The 19,751-nt window shown below is 37.0% G+C and overlaps 1 protein-coding gene across 1 annotated transcript; it reads right to left on the minus strand.

Moving 5' to 3' along the window:
- Positions 1 to 4,136: 4,136 nt before the first annotated feature.
- On the minus strand, positions 4,137 to 18,722 carry LOC116577350 (spermatogenesis-associated protein 22-like). The gene is made up of 9 exons (XM_032320396.1): positions 18,117 to 18,722; positions 17,901 to 18,014; positions 16,030 to 16,158; positions 14,106 to 14,166; positions 13,879 to 13,974; positions 10,668 to 11,001; positions 8,197 to 8,329; positions 7,658 to 7,755; positions 4,137 to 4,387 (listed from the first exon to the last, which is right to left on the minus strand). Exons 2-9 carry the CDS (start codon positions 17,941 to 17,943, stop codon positions 4,196 to 4,198), a joined length of 1,086 nt encoding a protein of 361 aa, XP_032176287.1. The 5' UTR covers positions 17,944 to 18,014; positions 18,117 to 18,722; the 3' UTR covers positions 4,137 to 4,195.
- Positions 18,723 to 19,751: the final 1,029 nt, after the last annotated feature.

The raw sequence follows: 19,751 nt of genomic DNA on the forward strand, positions 1-19,751 counted from the left end.
CTGCCTAGCATCTTCCTCTCTCTGCTCCCTCCTCACCTGGTTTGTTCCTATTTACCCTTCAGCCATATTATATGTCATTTACTCAGCTGTATCTCTCCTGGCCCCCTTCCCCAGACCAATAAGAACCTGCTACTATATTTTTCAGGCATCCCATACTTTCCCCTCAAGCACTGATGCCTAGGAGATTGGTTACAGCTGTTCTCCCTATTGGATGGTAAACATACAGGAGAGGCCACGTCTGCCTTCATGACTGCAGAAGTGTCAGCACCTGGCACAGTGCCTCGATATAGCCAATGTTCTGTAAATATCCACTGGCTGTGCTTCAGGCTGAGACATGCATTTCTTCAACTTTAGAGACAGCAAACTTCTATTAGAATATTTACTTCTACTAAATCATCTTAGAACAAAAATTAATAACTTTCAGCACTTTATTATAGAATTGCCTGACATAACCTTGTTACTCATGGAAAATTTGAACTTCAACTATGCTGCTCTTTAACCAAAATAGCTGACCCAGTATACATCCACACCGTCACTATTTCCTTTTGCTGTATCCACAAGATTCAGTGATATTGCTGTAAAAAAAAAAAAATGAACCTGATGGATCTCGAGATTTGGTAACTTGGGGATAAAAGGAAGAAATACAGGTAATTTCTGGATTTGAGATCTTATATAGCAATATTTATGAATATTATTATTAAAAAAAGACAAAATGTAACTGGTGAACTGATGTAACTGGTTTAACAGGTTACACCAGTGTAACCAGTTATGTAACCATATGATGGTGTAACATCAGACAAAATATTTCTAGGGAAGTCTCAGGAGGCAGGGAGATGAAGAAGAGGAGGATTATCATACCTGAAGAACCTATCCTGCAGAATGTCATACAACATGGAAAAACAAGACTCTTGGGTTAGAAGGACCCTAATGGATCAGCTCATTCACCCTTTGCCCAACCTACCCAGTATGCCTGAGGGTGACACTGGCACACTAACTTAAGGTCCTGTTTCCCTTTGTTTACTAAGACATGTGTAGTGCCAGCTTTTGTAGTCTTCACCTGTGTCTGCAACATCCCTTCTCAAATCTCCCATTCTATACATCCCTGGGCCTAAGGGGCCCTGGATCCCAGAGGAGTCTAGATCCTAAAGGAACTCATTAAAGACACACAAATTACCCAGGACCCTTGTGACAAATGCTCTGAGTCCTGGAGCAGTGACTGATTACATCACTGATCATACCTCACTAATCTTTGGGGGAAGGTGGGGAAGGAGAGAAGTTCATAATATGGATGCTTAATCATTCCCTGTTTAGGGAATGGACAGTAGTGCCATGGGGCTGGAGCCTTCCTTTTGGAAGGTGAAGGAGGATGCTTGGAGAAGCCATAGAAAGGAATAGGGACAAGGCTATGAATTCCTAAAGTATCTTACAGGGTAAAAGGCTTTATTGCAGGCAAGAAATCATAATCAGTGGTCTTTGAAGAAAGTGCCATGAAAGACATATTTTGGAAAAATTCCCAGGGTGGCATCACCTCTCACTACAACCCAGTTTCTCATAAACATACTCAAGGGGAGAGATAAACCTGCAGCTAATGAAGATTAGATCCCTATGACCCAATCATATGAGATGCATAGAAGTACTGGAATAAAAGGTAACTCTCCCAGATCATTTCAATTTTCCTCATGCAGTGATGGAAAAGAAACCCAGATTTTCATTCCATTGAGGTATGTTTAGCTTCTTACATCTGTAGGAAACCTTAATAGCACCCTGCCACCACTATCCACATGTGTCAGATTACCTCCTAGTTTCCAGTTGTTTCTTACTCTGTATTGGTCATAAGGCCATAGCTAATATTTATAACTCCTTCTTCCATATTTCCTCTATCTGTATCACTGTAGCTACATGGTTTCTTTACATTCAACTTTCATTCCTTGCGAGTCCAAATCCTCAGTGTTGATGTCTTTATTGGGTCACTATGGTTTTCCATTATCTTTTACTAAGTAGTACTCTAAAGAACCTCCTGGATATCAGGCATGGTCTTTCCTCATTGTGTAGAGAAATCCAATTTTCTATTGTTAATTTAGACTTAATGACTCCCAGACAGTATCATAGCTCCTTTCTTTGCCTGTTGGTTCATTAACCAAAAAAACCTAAAATGGCCAAGTGGCAGTCTCGGCTTCCCATAGAATAGAACCATTAAAGCAATCCTGGTAGAAATATTCTTTAGGAGATGTACCAGAAACTTCTTGTGCAGCACTTCAGATTCTCTCAGACATCTTTGATTCCAGCTACAGCTGCAGTAACCAGTTCCGCAGACTTTAACCAGCTTCACAGAGATATAATCTAACTATATTACTTCAGGCCTGCTCTACCTGATTATTGCGTCTTGTCATAAGGTTTTTCTGCTTCCACAGAGTAGAATATCACAGGTAGCCAGTTTAATACTGATAATACTGATGTCAGGGAGTCTAGGATCCATGTGTCAACCCTTAAAAAAAAAACAAGTGGTGGGAGCTAAGGAATATACGCTTCCCATTTTCACTAAGCTGGACAGTTCTATGATGCATTTCAACAAGCCTTATTCACCAGTAGTGGTCAACTTAATAAGCCACCCCACCCCACTTATTGGTTGTCCTTTCTTCATTATTTATACCCTTCTGTCTCTTCCTGTGAGATAACAGTACCAAAAAAAATACTAGCAAATAATAAGATTTTGTTTGCATTTTGAGCAACCCAGACTATAACAGAAAGTAAGATCACTAAACCAGAAGCCTAAAATTGGGGTGGGAAGCAAAAATTTTGTGAGGTCATCATTTGGTGTAATAATAACAAAAGTCAGTCCTGCTACCGCCTCTTGATTCCCAGACCCATATATCATGGCTATGGGAGAAGTAGCACCATGTGTGGGGTCCTGGTTCATATTCCATAGAAGTATACACCAATCTTTTTGGGATGTGATCTCCCAACTGGCATCACAACTTTGGTAGAAGGCAGTGACTGCGAAGCCAGACAAGAACTTGCTATCATCCTCTGCATCCTCCTTCCATGTACCTTCCAAGGGATTTCTCCATCGTAATTGATTGCTTTTGAAGCTGGAGACTATTACTCCCCTCCACTTACTTGTTTTATAGAGCGGTGAGCAATTGCGATCTTAAACATGAGGGCAGGGAGAGGAGGTAGGGAGGAAAGACCAGAGTGCAGATGCATTTTAGAAGGACAGATATAGGAAAATAGAGAATTAAGTGTAAATTATACATAAGTATACAAATATATATTACATATGCACACTAAATATTTGAAATAATTAAATAAACTGCATAGACAGTTCTTACATAATTCTTTTTTTAATCTAGTATCTATTTTATTAGCATTTTTGGAAATCTATTTAAGACCAGTATTTTCTTTTTTTTTTCCTGCTTACATTTTTTTTTAATTTCTTTTCAGCATAACAGTGCCCCAAGGCACCTCTCGATACACCCCTCCCTTCAAAGACATCTTCTCAAGGGCTCCAGCCTGTCTGAGCAGCTCCCTTTGATCTGTTAGGTCTTTATCTCAGGAGCTTTCACACCTGCTGGCACAGACCTTCTCTGTCTCTGGCCTCCTCTGGAGTACTTGCCTTTGATGCTGTATCTCTATGTTCTCTACCACCCACTTTCTTTCTTTTTTTTTTTAATTTTTTATTTCTTTTCAGCATATTCATTGTTTTTGCACCACACCCAGTGCTCCATGCAATACAGGTTCTCCCTAATACCCACCACCTTGTTCCCCCAACCTCCTACCCCTCCCTTCAAGACCCTCAGGTTGTTTTTCAGAGTCCATAGTCTTTCATGGTTTACCTCTCCTTCCAAGTAACAGTACTGAGAGTGGGTACCCTTGACTTATTCCTGATTTTAGTGGGAATGTCCCTATATTTTCCCATTAAGCTTGATGTTGGCTTTTGGGCTGACTCAAATATATTATTACATCATGTTAAATAAGCATCTATTCCTACTATTTTGAGGATTTTTACCTAGAAATGGTTGTTTAATTTTAGCAAATGTACCATTTTCATTAAAAAAAAAAAACTCCACATTTAAAAAGATTGAAATGTTTTAATTCAACAAATGAACTACAAAAAACAGCAGCTATAAGTATGGAGATGATCATTTAAACAATAAGAAAATGCTTTAAATTATATTTAAACTTCCCTTATTACTATTTAAATTTCATTCATTGTATCAGTATAATATTTCATCTCAGTATCTACAATTTTAACAAAGGCTTGGAAAGTTTTTTGTTCAGAAACAGATGCTGGTCTAACAGAAACACATTTGAAAATATTCTTTTTCTGGTCATAGTTTCCAACACACCTATGAACTCGGCCTCTAATCAGTCTTGGAAGTTCACGATCCTGTTTTTAAAAAAATAAATATCAAAGAAGTTATTATTTACTTCATCTGAATTTCAGTTTTTTAAAACTAATCATATGACCAACTAAATATGAATCACCCCAAAAAGCTGTAACCTGATTTAGGGCCCCACTGCCTGTAAGACCAAGATAGCTAGGAATATATGGGTGTCCTGCCACAGAAGAAAGACATTCACTTGAGTAGGGCTTCTTACAAGCTGGTAAACTATTGGTCTTAAAAGACTGAATAACTCCCAATGTAATGGCACATGAATTATTCACTTTATTAGACTGCTAGAGTTCCACTTCCAATAAACAGCAGATCAGGTAGTTCACACCAACTCTCTAGCTAAGAACAACTCAAATAGGTGGATGAGATATTTTTAAATCTCCTCATAGACATTAGAGAGCTACCAATGCAGTGAGGGAATAGAGAGACTCCCATCTGGGAAAAGACAGAAGTGCAAAGTGGGGCTTGACATTTAGGAATGTTTCCCCTTGAGATTATCTGTCAAGAACAGCCAAGGCAGTTGAGAGTCTAAGAAACTGAGCAGAGGTTTTGACAGTCTCCTAGGACTGGGAGAGAAAAAAAGGAATCAGAGGCTCCCAAGGAAAAGAGATTCTGGTCACCATTCTCACTCTCACCCTTGGCTTGACCATTTGGTGAAGGGAATTCCAGAATACTCACCTTTAATTAACACCATTCTCACTCTCACCCTTGGCTTAGGGTTGGTATCCAAAAGGGCTACACCTTTTATGGGACTAGTAAAATGGAAAAAGACCAGCCAGCATCAAATCTTCTGAATCATTAATTAAAGGTGAGTATTCTGGAATTCCCTTCACCAAATGGTCATAAAAAACACTAGGTATAAAACACTAGGTATTCATAATTTCTAAAAAGGCTTTATTAAAAAGCAGAATTTCTGTTCCTCAACAGCCATCACTATGACTAAAAAAGCAGGGCCCCGTATGGCTCAGTCATTAAGCATCTGCCTTCAGCTTGGGTCATGATCAAGCCTGGCATCGAGCCCCACTCGGGCTCCCTACTTGGCGGGAAGCCTGTTTCTCCCTCTCTCACTCCTTTGCCTGTATTTCCTCTCTCACTGTGTCTCTGTCAAATAAATAAATACATCTTTAAAAAAAATAAAAGACTGAAAAAGCAAACTATGGAGTATGAGAAAAAATTTGCAATACAAATAATGGACAAAAAATTGTACCCAAAATGGTCACACACAAAAAACCTCTGATAAATCAGTAAGGATAAAACAATAATTCAATAGAAAAGAGCAAGAGGCCTGAAAAGACTTTACAGAAGAAGGTGTCTAAGTGGCCAGTAAACATACAAGGTGTTCAACCTCATTAGTTATCAGGAACTGCAGAAAAGTAAGGTAGCACTAAAAACCTACATAGCTGAAATAAAAAAGACTGACAGTACTAAGTGTTGATAAGAATGCAGAAAAACTTAATTCGTCTACACTGATTGTGAGAGTCTAAATAAGTACAAAGCTTTGGAAAATTCTTAGTAGTAAATAACTTAGTAGTAAATAACTTAGTAATAAATAACTACTATATTGGAACATACACATGAACTATGATGCAGTGATTTTACTTCTAGGTATATGCTTAACAGAAATATGTGTATATGCACAAGAGATATATACAAGACTATTCATAGAATATTATTCATAACAGCAAAAAATCTGGAAACGTGGATATCACCAACAGTAGAATAGAAAGCTAAATTGTTTTGCAACAGAATATTGTACATGGAAATAGAAATAAATAGACTACAGCTACACAAAATATCAGATGAATCTTACAAGCATTGTGTTGAGGGACAGACTTTAAAGACATACCATATAATACTATTTATAAAAGGTTCAATACTAAACAGATTTGTTTTGTGATATTAAAAATCAGCATAGTAGTTGCTTTTAGGTAGGAGAGAGGAGGTAGAGAATGAGAGGAGACACAGGATGCATGGAGTGACAGCAATGTTCTTTTTCTTAGCCTTGGTAATGTCCACTTTGTGATATGTCATAGGCACATCACAGAACTGTACAATTATGATTTGTATACTTTTAGGTATATGTTCTACTTCAATAAAAGATTTTTTAAAAAGATTCTATTCATTTATTCATGAGAAACAGAGGAAGAGGAGGCAGAGGGAGAAGCAGACTCCCGGCTTGAGCAGGAAGCCTGATGCGGAACTCAATCCCAAGACCCCGGGACCATGACCTGGGCCGAAGGCAGACGCCCAACCAAGTGAGCCACCCAGGTGACCTCAATAAAAGATTTTTAAACTTAACAGACTAGAGAAAAATAAGCATTAAAGATATTATAGAAATTAGTAATATAATTACTTCTTTTTCATCTACTATGTGTCAGAAAATGTACATTCATATATTTTATTATCTAATCTCCAAAACAACCTTTCAGTAGGAATTATCTTCCCATTTTACAGATTAAAAAAAACTCGGGGAATTTAAGCAGCTTACTCAAGGTCATAAAGCTAGTAAATAGTAGGGTAAAAATTGGAATCCAAATCTGATTTCAAAATTAATATCAAACTCTTCTACAAAGTATGGAAGTTTTACAAAATCTCCAGCCTCCTTTGTCACCTGCAGCCTCATTCGTCACCAAGAATCTTTCCTAAATCCCAGCCCACTCCCTGCCTTCCTCCAACTTCAGAACCACTGTCCTTCCACACTCTGTTGATTATCCATGCTCCCAGCTTCATGTCCTTGCATATGCTGCCCTCTTACCTAAGAATTCATTCCTCCCACCTCCCACACACTTTGGCTTCATTTATTACTCTTTATTTATTTATTATATATTTTTATTATTATTATTTATTTATTACTCTTTAAACATGTAAGATAGGTTACTACATTCTTGAAATGTCTTTCTCTGATCTGCCCCATCCTGTCTATTTTATAGCACACTGTACATACCTCTACCTACCACTTATCATACCACAGTGTAATATTTATGTACCTCTTTCTATCTGAGACTACAATAAATTCTAAGAGAAAGAGCTGTTTAGCACTTGTATTCTACTTTGTATCCCTTGCATCTAGTACAGCACCTGGCACACAGTAGGTTATCTCTATTAGCTGAACAAATAAACTTTAAAGTCAGAATTAGAACCAAACAAAATATTGAAAGTAATACCAAATTGTTAACAGAATTTCTACTCTGATGGAAATATAGCCAGCCTTTGTATGTTTGGTTGGCACAAGCTTTGCAAAGAATATTTAAACAAATACTCACTATTTCATAAAATACACAAGGCAGAGTGTTTTTCCCATCTCTCATAAGGAAGGTCTTTGAATAATATGGACCAGGTGTAACAGCTGAATCGAGAACAGCTAAGCAACATTAAAATAGGGGAGAAAATCAGTGCTGGTAAAATGCAAATAAAATTTACCAGTGGGAACTAATATTTAAATAACTATTCCTACACAAAGCTCTTCTAGTTTTATTTATACAATAATACAGACTACCTATTAAGCGGGAACAATATCTCTGAAACTGTTAAATATAAGGAAAACTAAATTTCTGGCCCTATTCAACTCAGGAGTTAAGACAGAGCCCCTGTAACAATCTTTCCCATTTTAACATTATGAATCAGAAGAATACTACCAAAAATAACTAAATACGTCTTAAGTCACACAAATCAATAACAAATTTAAGAAATAAAGAAAATCCTAATAAACCTTAATATCCTTTTCCAAATTTTATTTTTAAGATCCCCTAGGTATTCTATAGACCTTTAAAAATATTGTCCAAATAGTTTGAGGTTTACCTACCCAATATTTCAAAAAGAAGTACAGTTTTCTGTGCACGTTCACGCCAGTACTTCATGCTTTCAATAACTGCAGATATAATTCTTAAAGAATTATCTTTTTCCTTGAGCTTTAACTGATAAAATGAGCTTCCCTTCTGAAAAATAAAAACATAGCATTAGAAACCCCCCCCCTTTTTTTTACACTTATCTTAGCCAAAAGGCTGAGAAGCTATTCATTTTTTTTTTCTTGTCATACTCCTTCACTTTCCATGTAAAGGTCCTAGGTCCTTATGTATAGAATATATAAGAAAATATTGAAAATTTTAGTAGTTACTCCCTTAAATTAAAGACATCATTAGCAGTTTATAGGAGGAGAAACTAGGATATACTTGAAGACAATAAACCAAGAAGAAAATTATCTATATGGACATTCACGCACTCATTTATTTATTCACTGAATATTTTTAGAGCTTTGTGTGCCAATCCTCTGATAAACACAGGTGCATAGAACACAGTTCCTTTCCCTAATGTGTTCACACTCTAACAGGGGAGCCAAACACACTCACTCGTTCATTCCAAAAGTACTTACTGGCATTTACTATGTGCCAAACACAGCTAATGAGGAACCACCACTGAACAAAACAGACAAGATACCTCATCAATATTGCCCTCTAATGGAGTATTCAGAAAATAAACAAATAAATACATAATAGAATGTCAGGAATTAATATATCCTATGAATTCAAGAAAAACAGAGTAAAAGGATAAAGAGAAATAGGAATTATTATTTTAAATAGGTTGTTAAGTGAGGGTGGAGGTAACAACAAAATATAAAGGCCCTAAGATGAGAATGTATTTGGCATTTTTAAAGATCAACTAAGAATAAAGTATGTCAAGTACGAATTTCAGGGGGGAAGAGGGTACTTTCCCTTGTGAGGGTGGCAGTACATCAAAGAACACTTGATGGGACTTTTTTTTCTAACTACAGTTACCTTCCCTCCTCCTCCCCTTCCTAACCAAGATACGAATACCTCTCATTGAGAGCTACTGCCATAATGAACAATTGTTACTAAGGTAACTATCATTCTTTTGTACAAGGAAATATAAGGTTGAAAGCCACTGTGATATATGTTACATTAGTCAGATTTCTAGCAAAAAAAAAAAAAAAAAATTACCCCAATTGTTGAAAAGACTTCTTAACAGGTGTATGGGCAAAACAAACAGGGTACTGAAGCCCTCGAGACTAACAACAATAAGAGACTTCCATTATTCTTAGGCTGAAAGGACAAGGGAAAGAAATAAAATTATCACACCTGTGAAAGCTGGACTCATGGAAGAGCTGTACCATTTGGGGACAGCTACTGCCCACAATACAACATTTAAACAGGGAGAAAACAGGAAAACCCAACCTCTCTCTCTCCCTCTGATTTCCGGCCAGTGACTCCCATTGGCTGACCCCTAACAAGAACTAGCCTGGGGACCTCAGGAAGCTACACTACATAGGACAACTCAGCCTTCCAGAGCACGGAGAGTGGAAAGTAAAGAATCTTTTTTTAAAAAAAAATTTATTTATTTATTTATTTATTTATTTTAAATTTTTTCAGTGTAACAGTATTCATTATTTTGCACCACACCCAGTGCTCCATGCAATCCATGCCCTCTCCAATACCCACCACCTGGTTCCCCCACCTCCCACACCCGCCCCTTCAAAACCCTCAGAGTGTTGGGCCAGGGTACAAGGAAAGGAAGGTAGTGAACAACCAGCACACAAAATATATAGAAGATATTTACAAAGAACAGTTAGAGCAAAGGGTGGTGAGAGGAGGAAGTAAGGCTGATGTATAGATATAGGGAAAAAAAATAAACCAAAGCAGAGTCATATTAGAGTGCATATCCTGTTGAGAATTGTGAAAGGTCTGAAATGGCTAGTATATATTTGTAGATTATAGATTATGAAGCTGGAAAAATAAAATAAACTCTGGCTTGCAGTCCAAATCGAACCTGTTGTCTGTTTTCGTAAACTTTTATTGGAACACAGCCAAGTCTATTATTTATGTATTGTCTATGGTTGCTTTCAAACTACAATGGTAGAGCTAAGTGGTATACTTGAGACAATATGACTTTAAAGTAAAAAAATATTTACTATCTGGCCCTTTAAAAAAAGAGTTTGCTGACCTCTTACAAAAAATTAGACTGACTCATAAGGAACTGGGAGAAATTTCTGTAAGTAGTGGATAAATTCTCATCATCTCAATAATGAGTCAACAGTGAGATTCAGAACCCGTAGGACACTCTAAGGCAACTATGAAAAGGAACAGTCATTCATAATCACAAAGAAAATATTTTGAAACCTTTATCTACACCAGGGACCAGGTTTTTGTGTTAATCATGTAATGCATGCCATGAGATTGATTTTTAAATGCTCTTATCTCTGTAATTTAAGTATTTATCTCATATTTTTAAATGTAAATGATCCATATTTATAAGGTTTACCTTAAGACTACTTTTTTCTGGAATATCATCCAACATTTTCTTCTTAAATAAACTTTGTTGAAAACTTGGTTTAAATGCCTGTAAAGCACTGCTTTTGTTTAGACCTCTCATTGTGGAGCCAGGTATTTCTGACGAATGTGTTTGTCTGAGTACTTTGGCTTCTCTTTGGTGAGATAAGTTAGGAGGTTCTGATATTCTTAATTGTTTCCCTTGCTGAGCTCCCCAACAGGAATTTATTCCATCATTTGCCACCAGGTTTGTTCTTTTGCATTGAGGCCTAACATCATTTATGTCCGATGTTTTCCAGCTGGTATTTTTGCTGCCATCCTTGTAGCTGTAATAGATTTTTTTAAATTAATATTGGTTTTTTGTTTCTATATACATCTTCTTTTTAAAAATTAATAGTGAAAAATTATGATTTATAAAGTACTTTGTAACTATTGACTAGTTGGAACTTCCAAATACATTATCACAACAACTCTACAATAGATCCTACCTCTCTTTTTAGGTGATAAAACCGAGGAAGTAACTTGCCTGAAGTTATACAGCAAGTTATTGTCAATCTGGAACCCAGAGAATCCTAGTCTCCCAACTCAGAGCTTAGTGTTATAAAGTATATTTTTTTAACTATAGGCTTTCAAAGACAGTGGTTGTCTCTGAGTGGTTAAGATTCTGAGGATATTTGCCTGCTTCTTTATGCATTTATTTTTTAAATTTTCTACAATAAAATTTTAACAAGTTAAGTTATGGCTTATAGGTGATTTTAAATCACAAGGAGAATAAATACAAGCAGTGTAGATAACTTTGATTAGAACTTTTATTTCTGGGTAATTTTCCTGAAAATATCACTGGTATTACAAGGGGGCAAATAATACAACTCATCTCTTATTAGAGAAAATAATAGAGGTTCCCCAGTGACCAGGCACAAGTCCAGATTGTATGGGGCGTGAAGCTTGTTAATGTGGGCAGCCTTCTTAAGTAAATTGGGTGCAAAATTAGGTATGAAAATAAGGACAGGAGAAATCATGAATAATTTCAAACCTTTAAAAGTTGATAAATCTCACAAACTTCAAAATATCTAGAAAAAAATTACTTGTATTTTTATTAATTAACTGTCTGATACACCTCTTTAAAATTCTTCCTACATTCACCACCTCTTCATATGACAGCAATTTTATATTCAGTAGAGAGAACAGAAACCAAACTTCGCCTTTCTCCTCTCATGGCTATAAAAATTATGTTTATTATTCAATTTAGAAAAGCTTCTTTGTTTCACAACTCCTTATTTTTTTTTAAGATTTTATTTATTTATTTGACAGACAAGTAGGCAGAGAGGCAGGCAGAGAGAGAGGAGGAAGCCGACTCCCTGCTGAGCAGAGAGCCCAATATGGAGCATGATCCCAGGATCCGAACCAAGGGCGGAGGCTTTAACCCACTGAGCCACCCAAGCACCCCTCACAGCTCCTTACTGATAATGCATTTTAACTTCTTCCCACATTTTTGTCTAGGAGGCGCTCCTGGCCTGGGAACAAGCCCTGGAAGAACCACAGTCCTTTGACCTTCCTGACTGAGCCCACACAAGGATGCTGCTTCAGCAGCCAATCTAGCTCAGCCACGTCCTCAAATCCCAACCAGACCATGAAAGGTACTAAAGCTGTAGTGGCTTCGGAGAAGGGAAGGGTAGTGTCTGCTTTGGATCCTTCTCTTTGGATCTAGGTGTTCAATGAGATCCCAAGAACAAGCTGTTAACGGGGGCTACATGGATGTGAAGATAAAGCAGAGATTCTAAACCTAAGCAGAGAACCAGAGCTTCAGCAGATTATCAGCCACCTACCTGGGTTTTCAAATGCTTTTTGCTCCTGGATTATCTGTTGTGATAGTCCAACTGTCTGATAGATTATCTATGATTTCAAATTGGAATATCTAATACTGACTGCCTGTCCATATTACAATGTTACCTAATTCTCAAATGCCAGTCAGAAGGCATTTTGTTACAGCATCTGCAGCTGAAACTGTGCCTTTGAGGACGATCTCAAACCACTGAATGGCCTAGGTAATAAGCCCTGGTTCTAAAGAATGTAACTAACTGGTTCTGAGGAAACCAGCATGACCAAAACTAATTTTAAAATATATATATTGTTTGGGACGCCTGGGTGGCTCAGTGGGTTAAGCCGCTGCCTTCGGCTCAGGTCATGATTCCAGGGTCCTGGGATCGAGTCCCACATCGGGCTCTCTGCTCAGCAGGGGGCCTGCTTCCCTTCCTCTCTCTCTGCCTGCCTCTCTGCCTACTTGTGATTTCTCTCTGTCAAATAAATAAATAAAATCTTTAAAAAAAATGTATATATATATATTGTTTTGATGTACTTATTAAGTATTTTATTAATGTTTCTCCCCTTTAAAAAATATGGTATCTCGAATAAAAGTGAAGGTAAGGTTAACTTTACAGGATTGCTGTAAGGATTATTAAAATAATGTACCATAGCACTAAACAAGACTGATAGAAGATATATATTTGATGTTGTTTCTCTAATATTTTGTTCCCAAAATTATTTCCTTCGGTAGTTACTAGTTATTCAAGAATACTAAAATCCAACCTAACAAATAACCCATGTCCTTTCCCTAACTATTTATTTTTTCATCATATTTAGGGATTAAACTTAGACTCTTAAGCAATAATCCAGGAGCATTCTCACCATCTTTCTTAACGGTCATCTTCATTTCCTGAGAACCTACCACTGTTTATGTACACACATTTTGGTCATCATCTTTCTTTCTTACTCTGTTCTGTTTATGGAGCTGACTGTCTTACTAGGGTGAAATTCACCATTCTATTTGGTTGGCAATTCCTAAATATATCCAACACTAAAATACAGTTATTCCTGACTCTTTACCTACTGCCAATTAGATTATTAATGATCTGTAGCATGATGACAAATATAGGCAGAAATTTCGATATAACGTGAAGAATGCTTTGGAAACATATTCACTGACAAATTTGCCCATTTTTTAAAAATTTGCCTATTTTTAAAGTCTTATATAGCATTTTTAAACTTCTTTTATAAAACGTAGCTAATACTGCTATGGGGTTAGTTACTATTTAGCTTTAAAATTTCCTAAGGTAATTTTGCCTGAGGAAGGAAGAGGGAATGGAGGAGAGAAAAAGAGGGGAAGGAGAAGGGATAGAAAAAAGAGAAATCTTAAGTAAACTCACCTCCAGTGACTCTTGCTTCTTTCAGTATTTAATTGAATAGACTTAGACACGGAATCTTGACTTCTCAGAGGATGAGAAACTGAATGTGGTATTTGCCTTTCAAAGAAATAGGTCTTATTAAACATTAACAGTTTGTTTCCAAACTGAGAAATGTAAAATATACAATGAAGAATAACATCAGTCAGTAACAGACACATATAGTCAGTGGTATATATTTTTCCACCTACCCTGTGTTCACTGTTTTCATTGAAGGAGGAAACTCTGGATTCACAGCTTCCCAAGCCCAATCTCAAAAGATACAAATAGCATAGACAAAAGTAAGATATGTATCATTTTTTAAAAATAATCACTTCATATTTATTTAATAGGTGGAAAACTAAAAGCCTAGAGAAGAAAAGGACTTGGAAGATATGGGTATGTTCTTCAAACAGCACTTTGTTGTGGAATTTGTCACAGCCTGCCTTATTAATTTTCATAGATGTCTTCCTTTCTCATTATATTTTAAACAAAGGTAGTAGTTTAATCTGTATCTTTTCCATGATCAGTTCTAGTGTAGTACCTTGTACTTTGTAGCATGAATTTAGTGTAATCAATATTTCTTCAATTTTTTTGAACCCAACCCACAGCAAAAAGTACATCATAGCCCGAAAATATGCACACACACACACGTACACACATGCATGGTGTACATGAGAGACACAGAGAGAGAGAGAGACAAAGGAGAGAGAACATAACAAAACTGAAATATCAGTTTGTATCCTTACCATGTGTGATGCACCCTGACATTTTCTATTCTACTCTATTCTCTTCTATTTCCTTCTTTAAAGATTGCTTCCCATCCAAACTAATGGATCAAGATGAAAATTTGAAAAAAAACTGATCTAGCCGTATCTCTTACCCAATATAAGAATCATATTACATCTCTGACAGATTTTAATCCTGCTCAGAGCTTGGACAGTTCAGTATTTCAGGAGGATGAACATTTCCCTATGGAGGACTACATTCATGCTATTTATAAAAATACTTTAAATGTCAGAGAATTTTTTTAGATGGCAGAGGATGATCAGATAAATGCCAATTTATGCACATCCATACAGATTTTTTCTTTTGTCAATAAAAATGAAAATAATATAAAATTCCTACTTTAAATTCCTCAAATGTGGAAGAAAAGAAAATAATTATAGATTTACAAGCAGACAAAGGCCTGGAGGGGTGAGGGAGAGAGAGGAAGGGAGAGAAATTTTAAAATTCTAGTTGCAAAATATCTTATTAAAGATTTTTAAGGTATCCTCAAAAATATATAAATGTATACAATCAGCATATACCAAGTATATTTCAGAATACCTGTCTGTCCGTGCCTTTTTCTGAAGAGGAATAAAAAGTCAGCAAACATTAAGACCTCTCAGCACTCACCACCACAGCTAACTGTTGCAGAGATGAGAGGCCTAATCATAAAGCTAAACCAGAATTTTAGTGACCTTACTTAAAAAGATGGTGCTGAACCAAAGGCTGTCTTTAGAATTTAATCAAAAGATATAGAAGGCAGTCAACAGTGGACTCTGGGGACTAGAAGTAAAAGGCTATGTTAACTTCTAGCAAAGATAATTTAGTTCATGGGCTTGAACTTTAGTTCATGAAGTTATAAGGAAGCCAACTGGATGAGAGAAATAAAGTAACAAATGAAGAGAAGCAAAAATGCTCAGAAGAGAAAAAAGCCAAGCAGTAGAAATTTTAGGCTTCTATCCTTCCTAAAGTCTAAATTTTCTCCCATTTTTCCTGTGTTCATGTGTACACAGATCCCAATTCCTGAGGCAACTTGAGTTTCACCACTCTTTATCACCACATGCCTAAGTTACAATATCCATATATCTTGAAAAAGAAAAAAACAAATCTTTACAATGTGGGTTACAACTTCATTAGAACAAAGGCTTCAGATCTAAGATACTCCATTTAAATGCTAAGCCACCCTTGTAGACATGGAAACTCAAACTACTGTACTGGAATGTTCAGAAAGAGCCAAGTAATCCCTATATTTGGACAGCGGAAAGAAGAAAAAAATAAACTTTCTATTTCCATTGTAATAAAATTAAAATGTTAATTTTCTATCATCTTAATTCCTATTTTTTTTAAATTTTCACCGTATTTCCTTACCTGGTGGTAAAGGAGGGAAATCATAATTGTCAGAAGCAGTACTGCTACTTGGATCATTTGTAAGTGGATTGGATGTTAATGGCTGTCTATTCCTCTTCTTCTGATTGAACAATGGTACAGGCAAACAGCCTAAATTGAATGTACCAATAAATTAGTACATAATAGGCAGATAGATCTAGTTATAGAATAATTGTGTATAATAACAACTTTGATTTGTCTACTTCTATATGTTAATTTTATACTTATTACAGATCTATTTCTGTATCTTTGCATTGATTTTTACATTCTTTTTAAGGTCCCAAATAACCTCATTTGTCTCTATTAAAAACTCCTTTCCTGTTCTACATTAACACTGATTTAACTTTACTTGTTTGGAAGTAATTCCCATCTCCTTCCTCACCCCCCAACCCTTTCCAAATCCACTTTTTGTTTTCCTTATTTCCTTTCTGTGCTTCTTACTACCATGTCAACTGGAGGGGGGCCCTTCAAATACAGTAGAGGTGAGGGAGAACCAAACTCTGACCCATGCTTTCCAAAACCCTAACCACTCTTTGGACTGTGACAGCACACCCTTTAGGGCCATGGTTCTCCAACTTTAGTCTGACTAAGATTTACATGGAATTTTCCTTAACACGCCAGTTCCTAGACCCCACTCTCATGGATTTTATTTCAACAGATTTAGTTTGGAATCCAAAACTCTGAATTTTAACATGCACTCCCGGTGTCTGTAATGCATATTTTCTGGGATCATTTTCTGAATGCTTAAAGTGATAATATTCAATCCACATGAGGATAAATAAATATTACGTCCAAGCCCTCTAGCTGGGAGGCCTGGGATCTCAAGTCAAGCCAAAAGTCAGAATTTATAAACACTAAAACTAGAAGGGATCTCAGACAAAAAGGGATCTGAAAAGCTTGCACAGTGCCTAGATAGGGCCCAAGCTTCCTAAATCTCAGTTCAGATTATCTTGCCACTAGAACATACCCTAGCTGATCTATCAACACGTATAGTATGGAGAAAATATAGACTCTATGATAACTGTATGCCAAAAGGCTGGGAAAATTATGTGAGCTCTGAAATCAGACTGCCTGAGTTTGAATCACAACTTCCAAGTATAAATTTGGGCAATTTCCTTAACTCATTCTGCTATTATGGCATACACAGAGAAGGCAGGAAATATAGTAATTCATAGCATGAACACTAGAGCCAGATTCCTAGGTCCAAATGCTGGCTCTGCCACTTCATTAATTACTTACATAACCTCTCTGTGCCTAAGTTTCTCATCTGGAAAACAGGAATGATAATTATAATGCCTATCCCAGAGGGCTGGTGTAAGGAGTAAATAAATTAATACATATAATTAAATGCTAGAATACAGTACAGCTATCATAAATCGCTATTACTGTCTTCACTGTGCATTATCACTACACTCCTGATTCTCTTCATCCTTATCCTCTATCCTTTTACTAACTAATAAATCGGGAAAGCAGAAACGGTAGGGGAAGTTGTTAGGGAGATAGAAATATTTTAAATAAGAAAGTCACAAATACAAATAGAAATAAATCTATTTCTATGTTTTCAGCTTAAAAGTGAACAACAACTCAAGCACATAAAGTTTGTAGAAAGAATGCTAGGGTAAATCCAGGAATGTTTCATTTTACTCCTACCTCTGCCACTAAATGTTTTGACTAAGTTATTTTATTTCCTTGGACCTAAAAAGTAAAGAGGCTAGACCATATGTTCAATCTTTTTAAAAAGTTCCTTCCAAAATGTCCCATCTATAAACTTCACAAAGTTTACATGGTATATAAAATATAGAAAATTTAAAATAAAAATTTAATAAATAAAATTGAATATAATTGTTCAATACCTGCTGTACTTCGAGTTGAATTTTCACTTAGGTTTCTCTTCATTTTTTTCAATATCAAAGTCTGTAACGTTTCTTCAGCATTCCAAATTTACAAATGAAGTTGTTTGACTAAATCTTCAAAGAAAGAAATTTGCAACTCAAATTGTATCAACAAAAAAAATCAAATTCTCAGCCTAGTAATTACTGAAATTAGGATTTAACACTATGATTTCAAACCTGATAAGGGAATCACTTTACAGCACCTTTTCTTCCTGCATAAGAATTTGTAACAATCTGCTTTTCCAACTCTGTTCGAAATTGGTTAGGACTAAGGTGGCTATACCGCTCTTCCTAAACATGCACGGATTTTCACACACTCTACATAATGTATTCTAGGGCCAAGGACTCATAATAGCAACAGTTCTGAAACAAATTTATAAAGAGGGAAATGGACTACAACACTGACAAACTGGTATGCTTACAAGGCAACCAAAGAAACAAAAACAATTGAACTAACCGCATGAGAACAAGCTCTATCTCACTTTAAAACACTGTGGAGATCACTTGCTTTGGCCACTAATTTGAGACCCCTGTATTATATAATATCAAAGACTAAAGCCACAAAATCCAGAATAATTATAACGGCAAGTTTCTATTCAGTGTCTACATAACTCCAACAAGTGAAAGAAGGTTTTTTGTTCTTTCTTCTACAACAAAGTATGTTGTAATTTTTTCCATGTTTAGCGTCCCAATATATTTCAATCCCAATTGAATTCAACAAACACTTACCTATTACATGAAAAGGCAAAACACAAATGTAAACAAGGTAATTTCTGTTCCTAAACTCACTGTCCAATGAGGAAAACAGACATGAATACAACAATGTAAATCGTACTGAGATAAACATGAATGTCCAAATACCACTTATAGAAATAAAACTTGGGGAACATTAAGTGCAGAGACGGTTTCTGCTTTGTTTCCACATCCACGGCTTGAAGCCGGATATAGCAAGCCCTTTAGAAAACATTCTTGATGTCATTCTAGGAAGAAAAAGAGAGGTTGTGCGACTTTTTCTCATCACAGAAATACCAAGGTAACTCACACACTGAACCAGAGAGGGGCTTACAAGGGCTATCACATTTCTGAATACCCCGCAAACAAAATAAGCATCCTCCCCCAGACCATGGAGTCGGGAACACGGAACTGCTCGACCCTAACTTCTAACTGGACCCCGATGGCGGCTGACAGCGTCGATGAGCAAAAAGTAAGTCCAATGTGCACACGCACGCGCGCGCGCGCGCGCACACACACACACACACACACCCTCCCCCCAGTTCCCCCCGCCAAAGCCCACTGTCTCAAATGGCGACCAGGAGGCCCTATTACGGCTCCTCCTAGGCGGCCCAGTCAGAGCTAAGTTCTCTTCCAACGACCTCTACTGATCTGGGGACGGGGGGAGTTTGGTAACCAGGGATAATACCGTCTTTCCCTTCATGACCCTCCAGCCAACACGACACGCAACTTCAACCTTCAGGTTCCTACGCCTCGAAAAACCGTCGTCTTCGGCCTGTCGCCTCCCGCCGACACACTCCAGTCAGCTACGGCCCACTTCCCGGCCTCCGAAAAAGCGCGAGAAGTCGAGCTTTACGCAGACGCGCCGCCACCCGCGCCTCCAATTGCGCAGGCGCAGAGGTTAGCTGCGTTTGGGTCATTGGTGCAAATGGTGTCGTCTGGCCCGTGGGCGATGAGAAGGACACATGCTCGCTATCTTGGGAGGGAGAACGTTAACGCACCTCCCACTCACAACTGTGAGGTACGTAGCACAGGAATGGCTGTAGGGACACACCTGCTTCTGTTCACTGCTGAGGTGTA

This window comes from Mustela erminea, chromosome 18 (assembly GCF_009829155.1).
Source record: "Mustela erminea isolate mMusErm1 chromosome 18, mMusErm1.Pri, whole genome shotgun sequence".
NCBI classification, from domain to species: domain Eukaryota; kingdom Metazoa; phylum Chordata; class Mammalia; order Carnivora; family Mustelidae; genus Mustela; species Mustela erminea.

Excerpts from the sequence above, each read along its gene's own strand:
- LOC116577350 (XM_032320396.1), bottom strand. The coding sequence starts at position 17,943 with ATGAAGAGAAACCTAAGTGAAAATTCAACTCGAAGTACAGCAG. Across the intron at positions 11,002-13,878 it reads AGAAGCAAGAGTCACTGGAG|CTACAAGGATGGCAGCAAAA; the intron begins GTGAGTTTACTT and ends AATCTATTACAG. Across the intron at positions 4,388-7,657 it reads CTTGTGTATTTTATGAAATA|GATCGTGAACTTCCAAGACT; the intron begins GTGAGTATTTGT and ends TTTTAAAAACAG.